We start from the raw sequence: 18,161 nt of genomic DNA on the forward strand, positions 1-18,161 counted from the left end.
AGGAATTTCTTCACTCAGAGGATCGTGAATATTTGGAATTCTCTACCCCAGAGGACTGTGGGTGCTCAGTTGTTGAGTATATTCAAGGCTGAGATCGATAGATTTTTGGACTCTAGGGGAATCAAGGGATGTGGGGATTGGGTAGGAAAGTGGAGTTGAGGTCGAAGATCAGCCATGATCTTATTGAAAGACGGAGCAGGCTCGAGGGGCTGTATGGCCTACTTCTGCTTCTATTTCTTATGTTCTTATTGCAATTTCATTTATTGCAATTTCTGCTTATATGCCAGTGTGGCGTGTAGAAATCCCGCTTTAATGAGACCTTTCACCTTTAAACCTGAGCTTCCACCTTTCAATTTGATTGGGTTCGCTGGTCAAGACTGTACTTTTCTATCGTGCCCTGCCTGATCAAACCTATGCAAAAAATGAGAGAAGGTGAGTTGTGGCAAAATGAGGAAAGTATGCCGTACATTGTTGCCCACTAATCAAATGGGCTCGGAGACCTTGGGTGAAACCTTGCGTGATTGGGAAAAGCAAGAGTCCTTGTTGTTTTAAAAATGTGAAAACATTTCCAACTGATTACGGAAGCAGCGCTAATGCGTGGATGATGCAAACAATTTTCGGAAAGTGGCTGTGGTCTTTCAATGTCAGGATGAGAAAGCGGTGCAAGATGGTGGTGCTTTTGATGGATAATGTCACTTACCATGATGTGGCTCTTAATCTTTCAGGCGTGAGGGTCCAAGTTTTACCATCATTCAGCTCTTGGACCAAGGCGCCATTCACAGCATAAAGCAACACTACAAAAAGCAATTCCTGCGCAAGGTGGTTTCTGTTTTAGATTCCACAGAGGAAACTGGCATTTCACAGGTTATGAAAAACTATAGCGTGTTGGATCCTATGCACTTATCCAGTAGAGTTTGGAATCCAGCTGCATCATTATCTGCTTTAGGAACAGGTTTTGTTTCCAACGAGGAAAACAATAATCCAGTCGAAGTTGAGGAGGTTGATGAAGGGATTGCCGACGGTTTGAGGTGGAGTTTGATTTTTTTTGTTTCAATGGATGATGACCGTGGCATTTGCAGAGAGATGACTGATGCAGAAATCGTGGCCCAGAGTTACCGCTACCTTGCGCTGGCTTTTTCAGCACAATGCGGCCGAATCAGCACAAAACATAGCGGAATTTCAGTTTACACTGGGTGTAATTTACGCCTGGCGTAATTTGAGTTTCCGTGATCTTTTGTGCTGGCTAAAAATAATCACGCTGAAGCCGGCCCCGCCCACAAACTGGCCATGCCTCCGATCGAAACAACGAGGATGGTGAGTTTCCGCCAATTGCACCAGCCTGCGGCCATTCGAGGGGGGTTTTAAAACTAAGCAAGCTTTCTTAGGCGCAGAGATTCTAGTAGGCACAGTTTAAATGTTTTTAAACATTAAAAAATATTTAATTTACTAAGAAACTGACTAGTGTACACTAATGAAAGTAGTAAATGCTTCAGTATAGTTTTTTAAAGTCAGTTTTAGTGATTTAAAATCAGGTTACTCACAGGTGATGGACGAGACACACTTAGTAAAAATGCTTATTGTTTCCAATGAACCCATTTTCAGCTATATTAATAAAACTGCACCAAGTTACCACTCTTAAATACATCTTAAAATCATCAATGAATATTTTTTATTGCAAAAAAAAACGATTATCCTATGTTAAGCTGCCGGATTGCGCTGATTTTACGTTTGTGATTATATTAATGCATTTTAGTGGAAACTCACAGTAAAGCCTAGCCGGTGCAATTTGCGCCCAAGTGACGATTGCGCCTAAAGTGGAAATTCAGGGCCCATATCTTTTCTGAATGATTCAGAAACAGAGGCTGCCGAGGATGTAAATGAAGATGTGCCAGAGCTGGAAATTCACAAAGCTGGAGAGGTAGATTCTGCACTGTGCATTTTGCGTCGATTCATCAAGTCAAAAGGTAGCGAAAGGTTTGATGAATTTTACACATTGGAAGAGAAAGTGCGGAGATTGATGACATCTGAACTCCACCAAGAAAAATCATAGAATTCTTTGCAGCATAAAAAAACCTCATGAAACGTGAGCATTTTTCTTTTATGTTTAAGATGCTACACTATATTCACCTTTTTAAGATGTTGTAAGAAATTTAGGCAAATATAGTTATGCAGCAGACCAGCTTTGATTTTTGTTGCTTCCCGCTTTATAGAAATTCCCATTTTATCGCAATTGAGGTTGTCCTGAGCTGTTGCAATTACATGGGTTCATTTGCATTAAAGGGGAATAAGCCATGTTTTTAGGCCATATTTCAAATTCCCTTGTGGTTGGTCATCGTTGCAGGCTTAAGCACAAAAGGGGAGATTAGAGGAGATATCTTCATGCAAATAATTATTAGAATACAGAACGCATTACCACAAGTGGCTATTGAAACATTTGGGGTCGAAAATCATTGGCCCTTGAGGCACGTTCTGCTCCATTTCTGGCAGGAATACGCTGGAAGGGCCGGAAAATACATTGGGTCCAAGCCTGAAACAGGGATTCCTTCATGCCTTGTAAAAGTTGGGGCCTCTATCCATTCTTTACAAAGCCAGTGACATCAGTGGGGCAGAGCCAGGCCCAGGAACTTCAGAAGTCAAGAGTTCCTGTATTCCCAGCCTCAAAGTTGGCGGGGGCAGGATCAGTGGCTGAGATGCTAATCAGAAGTACCAGCTTGCCGAAGGGCAAATATGGGCCCTACCTGAAGGGTCCAAATCGGAATTGTGGCCTGGACTCTGAAAGAAAAACAAAGTCAAATCTTTTTTTAATGTGGCTGCTTACAAAGGGAGCTGCAGGGCACATCAATGCTCCTTCTGGGGGAACCCGACGCTCCCCCGGGGATGTAGTAGCAATTGCCAGATTTTGTGGCATATTGGGGTAGGGAACCTTCTCTGACTCCAGAGAGTCCCCCAGGGTCAACGGCGTGGGTTACTGGTGGGCACGATGATGGCATAATTGCTAGGATTGCAGGCCCATGGATTTGCAGGGCTTTGAAGATGAAGAAGTATTTAAGGGTCCTGGGGAAGAGCAGGGAAATAAGGTTTGGGTAGATAACTATGCTGTGATGCCACATGCACAGGATGGGCTGAATGGCCTTCCATGCTGAATTTACTATGATTCTGTGTAAGATTCTTTGTTATGCATTTCAGGACACCTGCACAAAAAGTATTGCTGCATCTTCATCTGGATGAATCTGCAACACTTCCAGAATAGTGTATCAGTCATTGCTTGAATTTAGGTGAATATAGTGCTTGGCTTAAAAACAGAAAATGCTGGAAATACTTAGCAAGTGAGGCAGCATCTGTGGAGAAAGAAACAGTTAACGTTTCAGGTCGATGACCGTTCGTCAGAACTGGAAAAAGTTGATGATTAAACAGTTTTTAAGCAAGTACAGAGCCAGGGAAAGAGGAGGGGAGGAAAGAACAAAAGGGAAGGTCTGTGATAGGGTGGAGGGCAGGAGTGATTAAATGACAAAAGGGATGATGGTGCAAGGCAAGGAGGGTGGTAATGGGACAGTAAAGAAACAAAAGATGGGTCTAGAGGAGCTGTAAATGGCAACATCAAAATCAATACCAGCACCTGCTGTCCGAAAAATGGGAGCAGTGGTTGTTGTCTGAAGTTATTGAAATCAATGTTCAGTCCAGAAGGTTGTAAAGTGCCTAAACAAAAGATGAGGTGCTGTCCCTCAAGCTTTCGTTGAGCTTCATTGGAACAGTATAAGAGGCCGAGGGCAGAGAGGTCAGAATGGGAGTGGGACGGGGAATTAAAATGGCAAGCGACCGGCAGGTCAGGGTCACGCTTGCGGATTGAGTGGAGGTGTTCAGCAAAGCGATCACCCAATCTGTGTTTGGTCTCCCCAATGTAGAGGAGACTGCATTATGAGCACTGAATACAGTATACTAAATTGAAAGAAGTACAAGTAAATTGCTGTTTCACCTTGAAGAAGTGTTTGGGGCCCTGCATGGTGGGAAGGGAGGAGGTGAAAGGGCAACTGTTGCATCTCCTGTGCTTGCACGGGCAGGTGCTGTCGGGAGGAGAGCGGGTATTGGGAGCGATGGACAAGTGGACCAGGGTGTTGCGGAGGGAGTGGTCTCTCTTTGGAATGGTGAAAGGGGAGGGGAGGGGAAGATGTATTTGGTGGTGGCATTGCGCTGGAGGTGGTGAAAATGACTGAGGATGATATGTTGAATGTGGAGGTTGGTGGGATGGAAGGTGAGGACAAGGGGCACCTATCATGGTTCTGGGAGGGAGGGGAAGGGGTGAGGGCAGAAGTGCGGGAAATGGGACAACTTGGTATGTAGTAGTGCTTGGCTTAATGTCTCAGAATTTCACTAATTTAAGGCAGCTGTGACTTTCACAGCTGCAGACAGTGCAGATCGAATTGCAGTGAATTCCCTTAGGTTATCTACTACCATAAACCACTAAGTGTCTCCCTGGAGAGCTTCAATTGCATTATTAACTGCTGTTGGCCCAAGGTAAGACATTCTTTCCCAGAGATTGCCTTCTCATAGTCCTCTGCTAGTGCACCTGAACTTCCTATTCATCACATGCCTGCTCTGAAAGCATGACGGCTCCTATGATGGAAACAAACACCATGTTATAGGAGGAAATACCAGCAATTCTTTTCCTGGAATTGCTTGCTTATGTGTCCTATACAGTCCTTCACTGAATGAGACTTGTATCTCCATGCGTGCCTGCCACATAATTGTCAGAAGATTCAGCATGACTACAATTTATTGGTCTTCCTGCTGAGTAATGGCTTTAACTGCTGTTTTCAACCCACTGGCAGAAAACTTATTACCATTTTAAATCCATGACAGAAAATAGGAATTGGCATTTATACTCAAATGCAATTTGATGCCCCGTGCTGCACTTTTTGCAGATCGATGGGTTAGCGTCCAATTAACAACAGGTGAAAAAGTGCCCTCATGATCATCTGCATAATATGTTATGCATTTTTTTTATTTGCTTGCCAAACAGTCAGATGCAATTTGTATCAAAATAGATTACTGTAAAAATGTCATTACATTGCTTGCATGTGATATTCATGTGACAAAAATAAGAAATAAGGTATGACTGTCTGGCTGCTCTCCCTTTCCAGGTATAAAGGCTGTGCCTCTTTTAATGAGTGGAGGGGAAGGGCATTTACTTATTTATTTTGATGATTAGACATCATTCCTTAAAGGAATTTTCTCTCCTTCCCCTTCCTTCCCCTTTTTGAGTTTCTGCACAAATGCAGACATATATATTTATAATGAAAAAAAATGCACAAATATTGTTTGGCTTTAAGACAAGTGATTATCTGCATAATGAAAGAAATGATAGACACAATAACATTTTATTCTGGTGTGCAGTGCCAGTGATGTATGTGTTAATATGTTTTGCTGCTGCGTTTGCCCTATACTATTGCTTTTTGATTATGGTAGTGCCCTAATACTACATGCTCTCCAAGTTGACGGAGTAGCACTGATAGATAGCTATGGAACCAACAGCAGGAGATATTGAAGGTGTTATCTGAATCTGTGACTTACCTTGATTCACCTGCATCAGTGCCAGGAGTCCCTGATGCTATAATTGCTGTGGGCTCAGTGGCTTCAGAGGCAGAGCCAACTGCTATTTGTGTACGGCTGCATGTTGGTACAGGTCTGCTGCTGACACGAGTGCCAACTGGCTGCACCTGCGCTGCTCCATATATGCCAGTGTTGAAGGGCATTTCCTCATGATATCCAGTGTTCCGTGTGAAAAGAGAACAGTGAGATTTTATGCTGTTTTGTAATCACTCTACCTTTTGCCGTTAACCATTCTCAAGTCGGTTGACGCTGGCCATAACTGCATTTGGAGTTTGGGCTGCAAAGTCTCCATAGTAGTGAGAGCATTTATAAGAGATGATCCTACTTTACCTATGGCCTGTGTCAGAGGTCTCAACTGCAGATGCCAGTGGTGTTGTCACATGTTTAGTGGCAGACAACCATTGATCTCTGACATTTCAAATGCAGGAGAAGCCAGCACATTGGGGTGATGGACTCTCTAAAGGTAGCCAGTCAACCATTCGCTGTTGTGTGCAAGGAGGCAAGTAATTGTAATATGGTGCTGCTGCTGTAACAGCCTCCACGTGAAAGCAAACCCATTTAGTTCTTTGTCCTCAACAACTCAATAGGGGCACTCAGCTTGGTGTCTGCCAACTGGCCAGGCACCATACCTGCTACCCCTTCTTCACCAGCACTCAGTAATTCATCATCCTCTGCTTCCTCCTTAATATCATTGACTACTTCTTCTGTAGTGCATGTGTATCTGTGCTCGTGCCTGCCTGTGAGTTGGTAGTCTCAAGTCAAAAGGTTGTATGTTGAAGCCCAGGCCAAGGCTTGAGCACATAATCTAGGCTGACACTTAAGTGTAATTGTGAGGGAATGCTAGATTATGTGATGTGATGTTAAACTGAGGCCCCATCTGCCTGTTCCACTGGACATTAAAGAGCTATTTAACGAGCAGGGAGCTCTCCTGGTGTCCGAGCCAACATTCCTTCTTCATCCAACACCATCAAAAAAAGGTTACTGGTCATTTGTCTCACTGTTGTTTGTGGGACCTTCTAGTCTGTGTGACTTTATATTACATTGAGCAATTCCTTTACCCATTAGGTCCATTGGGTGAGCTTTGTATTGAATTTTAAATAAAAACCCTTTGGGTTATGCATGTATTTTATGTGAGAAAACTACTTCTTCAGTTCCTCTGATTTCCCTCAACCAATCTTCAAAATCTCATTTAAATTATTTTCTCTTCTGTGCAGGATTCTGAGCAGTATTGACTGTTAAGGCCAGTGAGGGGTCTCACACAAGTTCTAACATCAGGCAACTCTTTGCACATTGGCCTAAAGCACTGGACTTCACCGAGCAGCAACGCATGGACCTCCTGAAAGGGTAGAGTACAACCAGACATAATTTCATAAACCTGTGTCAGAAATCTGTGATGTAAATATAGAGGAGAGCTATATTTTTTCTGGGGAAGAGATGAAGTCTTTGTTTTTTGTCAGTTTTCACTCCTCTATTCCCCTTCTCTCCTGAAGGCATTGATTCTAAATGGTACAGGTTCATGGGCACTGGCCACCCATCTGTACTTCAAATCCTAGTAGCCGTTCTTCATGTGTGAGCCTTGGCAATTGTCATGCTTTTTGTTTGTGGGAAGCCTAGGATGCTGTGGCCAATTTTGGTGCCCCTGCTGCTATCCTGCCTTAGATCAGCTAACTCAGTACAGATCAAGGATAAGATCTGGAACCTTCCTGCCCTGTATAGCTTAGTATCACACTGGGCATTGCATTTACCCCTGAGCCTTGATGCAGTGTTAGTGGGGTAGGATCTGTGAGGATAATTCTGTGATCCTACTGGGGAAATTGTGCTCACAGGAGCAATGTTATGGGAATGGCATCACCTCCCAAGTTCCCTTTCAAGTCACGCACCATTCTGACTTGTACACATACTGCAGTTCCTTGATCATCGCTGGGTCAAAATCCTGGATTTCCCAAACTAACACCATTGTGAGAGCACCATCGCCGCAAGGACTGCAGTGGTTCAAGAAGAAGGCCCACACCACCTTCTTATGGCAATTTGGGATGGGCAATAAATGTGGCCTGCCAGTGTTCCCCACATCCCGAGAACAAATAAAAAAAAGGCCCACAGCACAGTAGTCGCAATTTTCCTACCTGTGCTCCTTGAAAGTGTGCCACCATGCTAGGAACATGGGATCATGGAATTGCTCCTTGTGTTAACAGTAATGCTGGATTTTTATGTCATTTGTGTGAACGTTATACTTTTCATTATTATAACACAGGATGCAGCAACAATAGAATATCAAAGATACCGTGCTCCGTGTGCCAGTTTTATCACCACACCTCTGGCACCATCAGCTCAGACTTGATACTGGATTCATGGTACTGGGTTGCCAACTCCAGTTGGACGTATTCCGAGAAGTTTCATCATATGACCTCCCGCCTTCAAGCACCCCGCCCCCATGCTCCCACCATTGGTCGCCCAACACCTCCATCCTCGAGGTGCCCCCACCTTGGAAAGCGAACAGGTTCTTTGTTACCCGATTGGATGATTCTTGAATATCAGTCAAACAGATTTTTTTCCATCTCCAATATTTTTATAACTGATAAAATGATAGTGTTCAAAGAAAATGAAAAAAGCACACAAGCTCCGATTTTAATTGCGGGCTGGTTTTACGCAGGTGAGCAGTGGGGAGAGCTAGAAACTCAACTGCTGCTCTAAAAATAAGGCCTGGGATATTTTAACTCCCGGGCCTCATTTAAATCCCTCTGGTCGGCTTCACAGCCATCATGGTGTGCATCACAATTGAGCCCAATCCTATACTCGCCCGATATTCACACATAAACACTTATAGCAGAGGTCACTGGATAGTTATCAGGATCAAGAACTATGCTTGATTTTCACTTTCCTAACCCAGAGGCACCCAAGCCACTCATAGGATTTCTACTGATGCTCTGGCTAAGATTGGGCATCCAGTGTCAGCATCTCCAGCCCACATCAGATCCTTGATCCTCACACTCCCAGCAAAGAGTCACACTCATAGGGAGCATGGGTTGCACTCATTGGGTTACAACAGTGTAGCCTTGTGTACACATCTCCCTGATGGAAAAGTGGGATCACAGAATTACCCGTGTGAAATAAAGCCCCAATAATGTGCCTCAGCTACAATTGTTAAAGGTGATGTCTTTCTGGTGCGACTCTGCCTGTTTTGGTGGTTCAGGTGAATGTAAAAGATCCCATGACATTATTTGAAGAAGACCAGGGAGTTCTCCCAGTGTCCTGACCAACATTCTGCCCTCAACCAACACCACCAAAAGGGTTGGAGTGCAAGAGTAAGGAAGTCTTACTACAGTTGTAAAGGGCATTGGTGAGACCTCACCTGGAGTACTGTGTACAGTTTTGGTCTCCTTATCTAAGGAAGAATATACTTGCCTTAGAGGTGGTGCAATGAAGCTTCACTTGATTAATTATTGGAATGAGAGGGTTGTCCTATGAAGAGAGGTTGAGTAGAATGGGCCTATACTCTCTGGAGTTTAGAAGAATGAAAGGTGATCTCATTGAAACATATAAGATTATGAGGGGGCTTGGCAGGGTAGATGCTGGGAGGTTGTTTCCCCTGACTAGAGAGTCTAGAATTAGGGGACATAATTGGAGGATACGGGTACGGCCATTCAAGACCGAGATGAGGAGGAATTTCTTCACGCAGAGGGTTGTGAATCTTTGGAATTCTCTATCCCAGAGGAGCTGTGGATGCTGAGTCATTGAATATATTCAAGACTGAGATTGATAGATTTTTGGACTCTGGGGGAATCAAGGGATGTGGGGATTGGGCAGGAAAGTGGAATTGAGGTCGAAGATCAGCCATGATCTGATTGAATGGCGGAGCAGGCTCGAGGGGCCGTACGGCTGACTCCTATTTCTTATGTTCTTAAAACACAGGGCCAGATTTTCCTGTTCCTGAGTCTATTGGATTGCCTGGGGGCAGCAAATACAGGAAAATCAGGCAGGGAGGAGTGCAAGACCTTAAAAGAGTGCGTCTGATTTTCTGTCCTTTTAAATGAATGCTTAGAAGATCGGACAGACTGCGTTAGGAGCATATGCTCCTCTGTGCCGGATTTTGTGAGTTTTCTGTTTTCGTGTGCCCTGGTGTCCCAGTAGACTCAGGCACAGGAACAGGAAAAGCTACCCCATTAACTGGCTATTAATCTCATTTGCTGTTTATTGGATCTTCCTGTGTACAATCTGGCTGCTGTGTTTGCCTACATAAAGTAATTCATTGATTGTCAAGCACTTTGGGACATGATAAGGTGCTATACATAAATCATAGTTATTTCATTAGGGCAGTGCTTGCAAACAATTTTGTTCCCTTGCTAATTTCCTTCACAGTCTGGCTTTCCAGAAAGCCTCAGTTTACATAAGCAATTTCACACTTGTGCTCTGTTAAGTCTTTCATTTTATTATTCTGTACAAGAAATAAGGATTGTATCTGCTCTAATTGGCTATTTTATGTGCTAACATAATTGGAATTACTGCTTACAATGCTGCGGAAGTGGTGCCACAGAAATATATCCCTAGGACTGTTTAAGTAGCTCTTGCAGCTTGTTACTGTCCTTTAATTAGGAAAGATGATATAACTATATGTAATGTCTTAATTGTCCTGTAGCCTCCCCTGATGATTTACTTTTTAAGTGGATTGCCCAGTGTGGTATAAAGCCATACAAACAAGGAACGCCCCCAGTTTGATTCCCAGTCTGTACCGATTGGAGCAGGATGACTGTAGGGGTGCTATAATCGGTCCTAGTGCTTCTGAGCTAAGGAGGAGTAGAAAGTCAAACAGGATTTCCAATCCTGATTATTGTTCATTAACTCCTGTCAAAAAGTAGGCAAGTGGAATGTTGTCATTTATTGCAAGGGGAATGGAATATAAAAGTAGAGATGTTTTGCTACAGTTGTACAGGGCATTGATGAGACCACATAAGAACATAAGAACATAAGAAATTGGAGCAGGAGTAGGCCAATCGGCCCCTCGAGCCTGCTCCGCCATTCAATAAGATCATGGCTGATCTGATCCCAACCACAAATCTAAAGAACACAAGAAGTCGGAGCAGGACCCGGCCACACAGCCCCTGGGCCCTCTCCGCCACCCACAGGGCATTGACCGATCCGAACTCAGCTTCATGTCCAATTTCCTGCCCGCTCCCCATAACCCCTAATTCCCTTTACTTCTAGGAAACTGTCTATTTCTGTTTTAAATTTATCTAATGATGTAGCTTCCACAGCTTCCTGGGGCAGCAAATTCCACAGACCGACCACCCTCTGAGTGAAGAAGTTTCTCCTCATCTCAGTTTTGAAAGAGCAGCCCCTTATTCTAAGATTATGCCCCCTAGTTCTAGTTTCACCCATCTTTGGGAACATCCTTACTGCATCCACCCGATCAAGACCCTTCACAATGTTATATGTTTCAATAAGATCGCCTCTCATTCTTCTGAACTCCAATGAGTAGAGTCCCAATCTACTCAACCTCTCCTCATATGTCCGCCCCCTCATCCCCGGGATTAACCGAGTGAACCTTCTTTGTACTGCCTCGAGAGCAAGTATGTCTTTTCTTAAGTATGGAGACCAAAACTGTATGCAGTATTCCAGGTGCGGTCTCACCAATACCTTATATAACTGCAGCAATACCTCCTTGTTTTTATATTCTATCCCCCTAGCAATAAAAGCCAACATTCCGTTGGCTTTCTTGATCACCTGCTGCACCTGCATACCAACTTTTTGATTTTCTTGCACTAGGACCCCCAGATCCCTTTGTACTGCAGTACTTTCCAGTCTCTCGCCATTAAGAAAATAACTTGCTCTCTGATTTTTCCTGCCAAAGTGCATAACCTCACATTTTCCAATATTATATTGCATCTGCCAAATCTCCGCCCACTCACCCAGCCTGTCTATATCCCCGTGCAGGTTTTTTATGTCCTCCTCACTCTCTACTTTCCCTCCCATCTTTGTATCATCTGCAAATTTTGATATGTTGCACTCGGTCCCCTCCTCCAAATCGTTAATATAGATTGTAAAGAGTTGGGGACCCAGCACCGACCCCTGTGGAACACCACTGGTTACTGGTTGCCAGTCCGAAAATGAACCATTTATCCCAACTCTCTGCTTCCTGTTCGATAACCAATCCTCCACCCATGCCAGAATATTACCCCCAATCCCGTGATTTTTTATCTTAAGTAATAATCTTTTATGTGGCACCTTGTCGAATGCCTTCTGGAAGTCTAAATACACTATGTCCACTGGTTCCCCTTTATCCACCCTATACGTTATATCCTCGAAGAACTCAAGCAAATTTGTCAGACATGACTTCCCCTTCATAAAGCCATGCTGACTTTGTCCTATTAAATTATGCTTATCTAAATGTTCCGTTACTGTCTCCTTAATAATAGACTCCAAAATTTTACCCACCACAGATGTTAAGCTAACTGGCCTATAATTTCCAGCCTTCTGCCTACTACCCTTTTTAAATAACGGTGTTACATTAGCAGTTTTCCAATCTGCCGGGACCTCTCCTGAGTCCAGGGAATTTTGGAAAACTATCACCAAAGCATCCACAATCCCTACTGCCACTTCCCTCAAGACCCTAGGATGGAAGCCATCAGGTCCAGGGGATTTATCCGCCTTGAGTCCCATTATTTTACTGAGTACCATCTCCTGAGTGATTTTAATCGTATTTAGCTCCTCCCCCCCGAGAGTCCCCTGTTTGTCCAGTGTTGGGATATTCTTAGTGTCCTCTACTGTAAAGACTGAAACAAAATATTTGTTCAGCATTTTTGCCATCTCCATGTTTCCCACCATTAATTTCCCGGTCTCATCCTCTGAAGGACCTATGTTTGCCTTAGCCACCCTTTTTCTTTTTATATAACTATAGAAACTCTTGCTATCTGTTTTTATATTTTTTGCTAATTTCTTTTCATAATCTAACTTCCCTTTCTTAATCAATCCTTTAGTTACTTTTTGCTGTCTTTTGAAGAATTCCCAATCGTCTATCCTCCCACTAAGTTTGGCTACCTTATATGTCCTTGTTTTTAGTCGGATACTATCCTTGATTTCTTTACTTAGCCACGGATGGCTGTCATTTCTTTTACACCCTTTTTTCCTCAGTGGAATATATTTATTTTGAAAGTTGTAAAATAACTCCCTAAATGAACACCACTGCTCATGTACCGTCTTACCCTTTAATCTATTTTCCCAGTCCACTTTAATCAATTCCGCTCTCATACCATCATAGTCTCCTTTATTCAAGCTCAGTACGCTTGTTTGAGAATCAACCTTCTCACCCTCTAATTGGATATGGAATTCAACCATGTTGTGGTTGCTCGTTCCAAGGGGATCCTTAACTAGGACATTATTAATTAATCCTGACTCATTACACAGGACCAGGTCCAAGGTTGCCTGCCCCCTTGTAGGATCAGTTACATACTGCTCAAGAAATCCATCCCTGATGCACTCAATGAACTCGTCCTCAAGGCTGCTCTGCCCAATTTGATTTGTCCAGTTAATATGATAATTAAAATCCCCCATAATTATGGCTGTTCCCTTATTACATGCCCCGACTATCTCCTGATTAATACTTCTTCCAGCAGAGTTGCAACTATTAGGAGGCCTATATACTACGCCCACTAATGTTTTTTTTCCCTTTGGTCTCCTTATTTAAGAAAGGACATAATTGCTTTGGAGGCAGTTCAGAGAAGGTTCACTCGACTGATTCCTGGGATGAGGGGGTTATCTTATGAGGAAAGGTTGGACAAGTTGGGCCTGTATACACTGGAGTTTAGAAGAATGAGAGGTGATCTTATTGAAACATATAAGACCCTGAGGGGACTAGAAGGGATAGATGCTGAGGGGATGTTTCCCCATGTGGGAGAGACTAGAACTAGGGGCCACAGTTTAAAAATAAGGGGTCTCCCATTTAAGACGGCGATGAGGAGAAATTTTTTCTCTCAGAGGGTCATGAGTCTGTGGAACTCCCTTCCCCAGAGAGCGGTGGAGGCAGGGTCACTGAATATTTTTAAGGCTGAGTTAGATAGATTCCTGATTAACAAGGGAGTCAAAGGTTATAGTAGGTAGACAGGAAAGTAGGGTTGAGGTCACAATCAGATCAGCCATGGTCTTATCAAATGGCAGAGCAAGCTTGAGGGGCCGAATGGCCTACTCCTGCTCTTAATTCGTATGTTCATATCAGGGGAGAACAGGATTGAACTCAGCTGCGATGGCCACTTGGATGAAGTGCTGTTGGGTTACCAGGTATCATGACACTGTAACCCAGTGAAGCCACTGCCTCAGGAGGCAGGGGTGGGGAGCTGAAGAAAGGGATATGTGACATTGTATTAGGATTGATAACTTCTTCAACAGAGATACATACAACCCCTATAGTTGTTACTATTTGCATAATCCAAAACTGTATGGGCTGGACTGGAATATCGCCTGCAGTTTGCTGCATTTAAAAACTGCTGTGTGAAATGGATCCACCAATGCACCCGCACAGTGTTTTTTTAATGCAGCAATTGAAAGCTGGGACTTCGTTTCCTGTCTGTCAACCAGCTTTCTATCCATGCTGCTGCATTTCTTCTGGTATCATTCTCTTGAATTGTTCTAGCACACCTCTTGTGAAACATCTTATCGAACACCCTCTGAAAATCCATATACCCTACATTTACATCTCTTTATATATTCAATTATTCTTCAAAAATTTCCATTAAATTTGTCAAACAGTTCAGTTCATTAGCACAATTCCTATCTCCAAAGATTTTTGGAAAATTATGGCTAGTGCCTCTGTCATTCTCCCCCAAACTCCTTCATTGTTCAGGGGATACATACCATCTAGGTCTGGTGAATATTCTTTTAGTCCCGTTGACATTTTTAATATAGTGTCTTTTTGAATGTAGTTGAGGCTTTTTTACTTCTTCCTCATGTACAATAATAGTCCTACTTTCACCTTCCTCTGCAGAAACAGATCGATTGTTTATTATGACATCTCTGCCATTTTCTCACTCAAGAACAAGATGACCTCTTTCTGTGCCTAGGAATAGCCTGCTCTATTCCAGGTGTGGGAGCTGCCTGCATTTGGGTAGTTTTTCTCTCACTTTCCCAGAGACAAGTGGTGCCAAGGGCCTGATGGAGCTGAAGATTTAACTGGAGGAAATTGCGTTTTATCCAGGACTAGATTGGATACGCAGTCTGACAAAAGAGAGGTAGAGCTGCGTGTTGTCAGCGTACATGTGGAACCTGACCCCATGTCTTTGGATGATACTGCCAGGGGGCAGCATATAGATGAGGAAGAGGAGGAGGGCCAAGGATAGATCTTTGGGAGAATCCAGCGGTAATGGTGTGGGGACAGGAAGAGAAGCCATTGCTGAAGATGTTCTGGCTATGATTAGTTAGGTATGAGTGGAACCAGGTGAGGGCAGTCCCACTGAGCTGGACAACAGAGAAGAGGCATTGGAGAAGGAAGGTGTGGTGGACCATGTTAAAGGCTGTAGAGCGGTTGAGAAGGACACGGAGAGATAGTGCCGTGGTGGCTGAAAATGGTAAGTTCTACCTTTTTTCCAGCAGGAAGATTCTTGCGGCTAGAGGCCTTCTGGAAGGACCTGCAGTCAGCAGCCATTATCGACTGCTGCAGGCCTGAGAGACTCTACCTCTTTGTGAACTGTTACTTGAAATCTGTGAGAAGCAGACGCGTCTCTGAGCTTTCAATCACAGAGGGCTCCAGCCAATCAGGGACCAGTTTCTTTCTTCCAAGGACTCAGAATCGGTATCAATCAAAGTTATTACCCTGGGATTAACATCTACCCTTTGATATGGGAGACAATATAGCTGTCATCACATACATCTTCCAGTTCTGATGAAAGGTCTTCGACCTGAAACGTTGGGGTCAATTTTCGGATGGCCGAGCGGGTGCGTTCGTGATGGGGGGTTCCTAAAATTGGGGATTCCCGGAGCGGGTCCGGAGCCCGGCTCCAACCCGCCCACTTCCGGGTTCCCCAATGATGCAAATCGGTGCACGCACAGCCCCCACATGCGGGACTCCCACCGGCAATCAAAGCCGGCGGGATCCCACTTAAGATCATTATCTGGGTACTTGAGGTCGTTGACAGACCTCATCAGTTGGAGATTTTAGGAGGATTCGGATTTTGGACTACCCAGATCGTGTTTCCCATGCTGGGGGAAACACTCCCTGTTTAAACAGACGTGTTGCAGCCAGCAGCCAGTGGCAGCTGCAAAGGTCCATTTAACAGGTGTGGGGTAAACCCTCATTCATTGCAGCAGGGCACTCTGTCACCTCAGACAAAGTTTTGCCTGCCACACCGTTGTCTCCACACTCCAAATTATTAAATCATACCCTAAACTCTGCTGTCCAAACACATTTACCTACTTTATGGACCCCCTCACACTCACACCGTCAGGATGGGGGGGCGGGGTCCATTGCTGCATTCATCACTCCATTGGAGGACGAGCAACATCACCAGCCTCGCCAGGCATGCCGTCCACCTCTGCCACGTGGAGCTACACAACACAGTGCTGCGCAACAGGCACCTGCACAAAGTAGTCGTGCAACTACACATACACCCACTGTAGGGTGACCCAATGGGTGGCATCAAGGGTGTTCATGGAGAACCTCATGAAAGGGCATTATTGCACAAGCCAGTCAAGAATGGCCAAGACGTGGCAGTAGTGGTGACAATATAATATGTAATGTGAGTTGATCAGAAATCAAATATAAGTAAAAACCATGACAAACTCTCAAACACCCTTGTGCATCCCCTTCATGCTTACGACACGTTTGCCTTATGCTTCCTACTACACATACGTGATGCATGCCCTGTCTCTGCAGCACAGGTAGTGGCAGGTGGGGTGAGGCTGACCGCGAAAGAGATGCATGAGAGGGTGAGTATGAGACAGAGCCATGAGATTGTATGAGGATTGGGTTGAGTGGTAGTGGTGGGGTGAGTACTGGCGAGGTGAATAAAAGCAGGTAAGATGAGGATGAGCTTTGAATGGGTGTGAGGAGTAATGTGATAGAGTAGTGCTGGCAGTGCAGAAGGAGATGTGGGGTGGGGCCGGTGATGTGGCAGATGGAGTGTAGGGGAATGAGTAAGTGTACTCACTTCGGCTGACCTACTTCGGTCATTGAAGCGCTTCCTGCACTGTATGCAGGTGCGTGATATGTTGGTGGTGCTGGTGACCTCCTCTGCCACCTCGAGCCAGGCCTTTGTGGTGGCAGAGGCGGGCCGCTTCCTGCCATCCGCCGGGGAGAAGATCTCTGTCCTCTCCCTCCTCCTCACCCCATCCAGTAGGACCTGGAGTGAGGCATCATTAAACCTGGGAGCAGCATTCCCCCTGGGCTGTTCCATGCTGTAATTTTGGCTCCTTTCTGCAGCATCAGTCAGTGTAGGGCTCCTATGATGCGGGTGTGCAGTCCGCCCCCTGCGCAACTTTCCAGCGAGAAACCCGGAAGCCAAGGTAAGTGGCTTCAATTTACTTACGATCGCGTGCGGAACCCACCGATTTTACTGGGCGGGTTAGCCATGCACCCAGTCGACCCCCAGCTGGCAACCCGCCTCCCTCCTAATATCGGGCCCGTTAACTCTGTTTCTTACTCCACAGATGCTGCCTCACTTGCTGAGTTTTTCCAGCATTTTCTGTTTTTATGTCAGATTTCTAGCATTTTCTGTTTTTATTTCCGATTTCTAGCATCCGCAGTATTTTGCTTTTGAATATACCTCTCATGATTTAATTAAAACAGAATCGCTATTCATCAATATTGAATAGAAACAATCTCTATTGATGGCCTAAAATGCTTGTCAATGAATGTGACCATTCCAGTTAACTGACTTTGCCATTTCCCATTGTTCACAGCTTCAGCACCTCGTCATACATAAGGAACATAGATGCTGGGGTGTCTAACTAATTAATGCTTCAAATCACTTTTATGTGAGTGTAAACAAACTTACCATATGGATTTCTTAGGAGCCGTAAATATATCGATAACATTTTGCTTTGGCCCTTGGATCCCCTTAGCAGAGTACCAGTAGGCTGCTCCGACATCTGACGGTGGATGGGATGGGTGCCTCTGGGGTGCCCATACAGGAGTGGGCAGCCCGCCCTGATTGTGTAAATGACCCTGCCCCTAGGATTTGGGATAGGGCCTGCTGCTTTCACATTGGGCGTATGGAAGATCCTCTCCTCTTGTGCTAGTGGAGCTGACTGATGGGAAGTTTGTCCCCTTGCCTTTTAGCAGGGGAGGGGGAAAATTAACAAAAGAGAAAGGAAAAACAAAGTGCATTTCATGTATTACATGGAATATGTTCTGATACAGAACAGACTCAATTTGCTATTGAGACTAGCCATACTGAACTTGCAGGTCTTGTCACCCCTGAGTTACACAGCTAGCACTGCTCATGAAAATAAATCAGAGATATTTAACATGGTGGGGATATTCATTCTCCTCTGTGTCAACAGCTTTCCGTTTCATGTGAAGGAATATGACTGTATTCGTGTTTTGATTGTTTTGAATCAGATAATTCTTTGTC

General features: G+C 44.5%; 1 protein-coding gene across 3 annotated transcripts in view; it reads left to right on the top strand.

Annotated features, from left to right (window-relative positions):
• Positions 1-18,161, top strand: part of ankfn1b (ankyrin repeat and fibronectin type III domain containing 1b) — an 834,116-nt gene that overhangs the window by 28,680 nt on the left and 787,275 nt on the right. For all 3 annotated transcript variants that reach the window (XM_068003637.1, XM_068003639.1, XM_068003638.1), the window contains exon 2: positions 6,822-6,951. In XM_068003637.1, coding sequence (XP_067859738.1) covers positions 6,935-6,951 — 17 coding nt within the window. In that variant the 5' untranslated portion in view covers positions 6,822-6,934. The remainder of the gene's footprint in view (positions 1-6,821; positions 6,952-18,161) is intronic.

Source organism: Heptranchias perlo, chromosome 22, assembly GCF_035084215.1.
Source record: "Heptranchias perlo isolate sHepPer1 chromosome 22, sHepPer1.hap1, whole genome shotgun sequence".
Taxonomy (NCBI): domain Eukaryota; kingdom Metazoa; phylum Chordata; class Chondrichthyes; order Hexanchiformes; family Hexanchidae; genus Heptranchias; species Heptranchias perlo.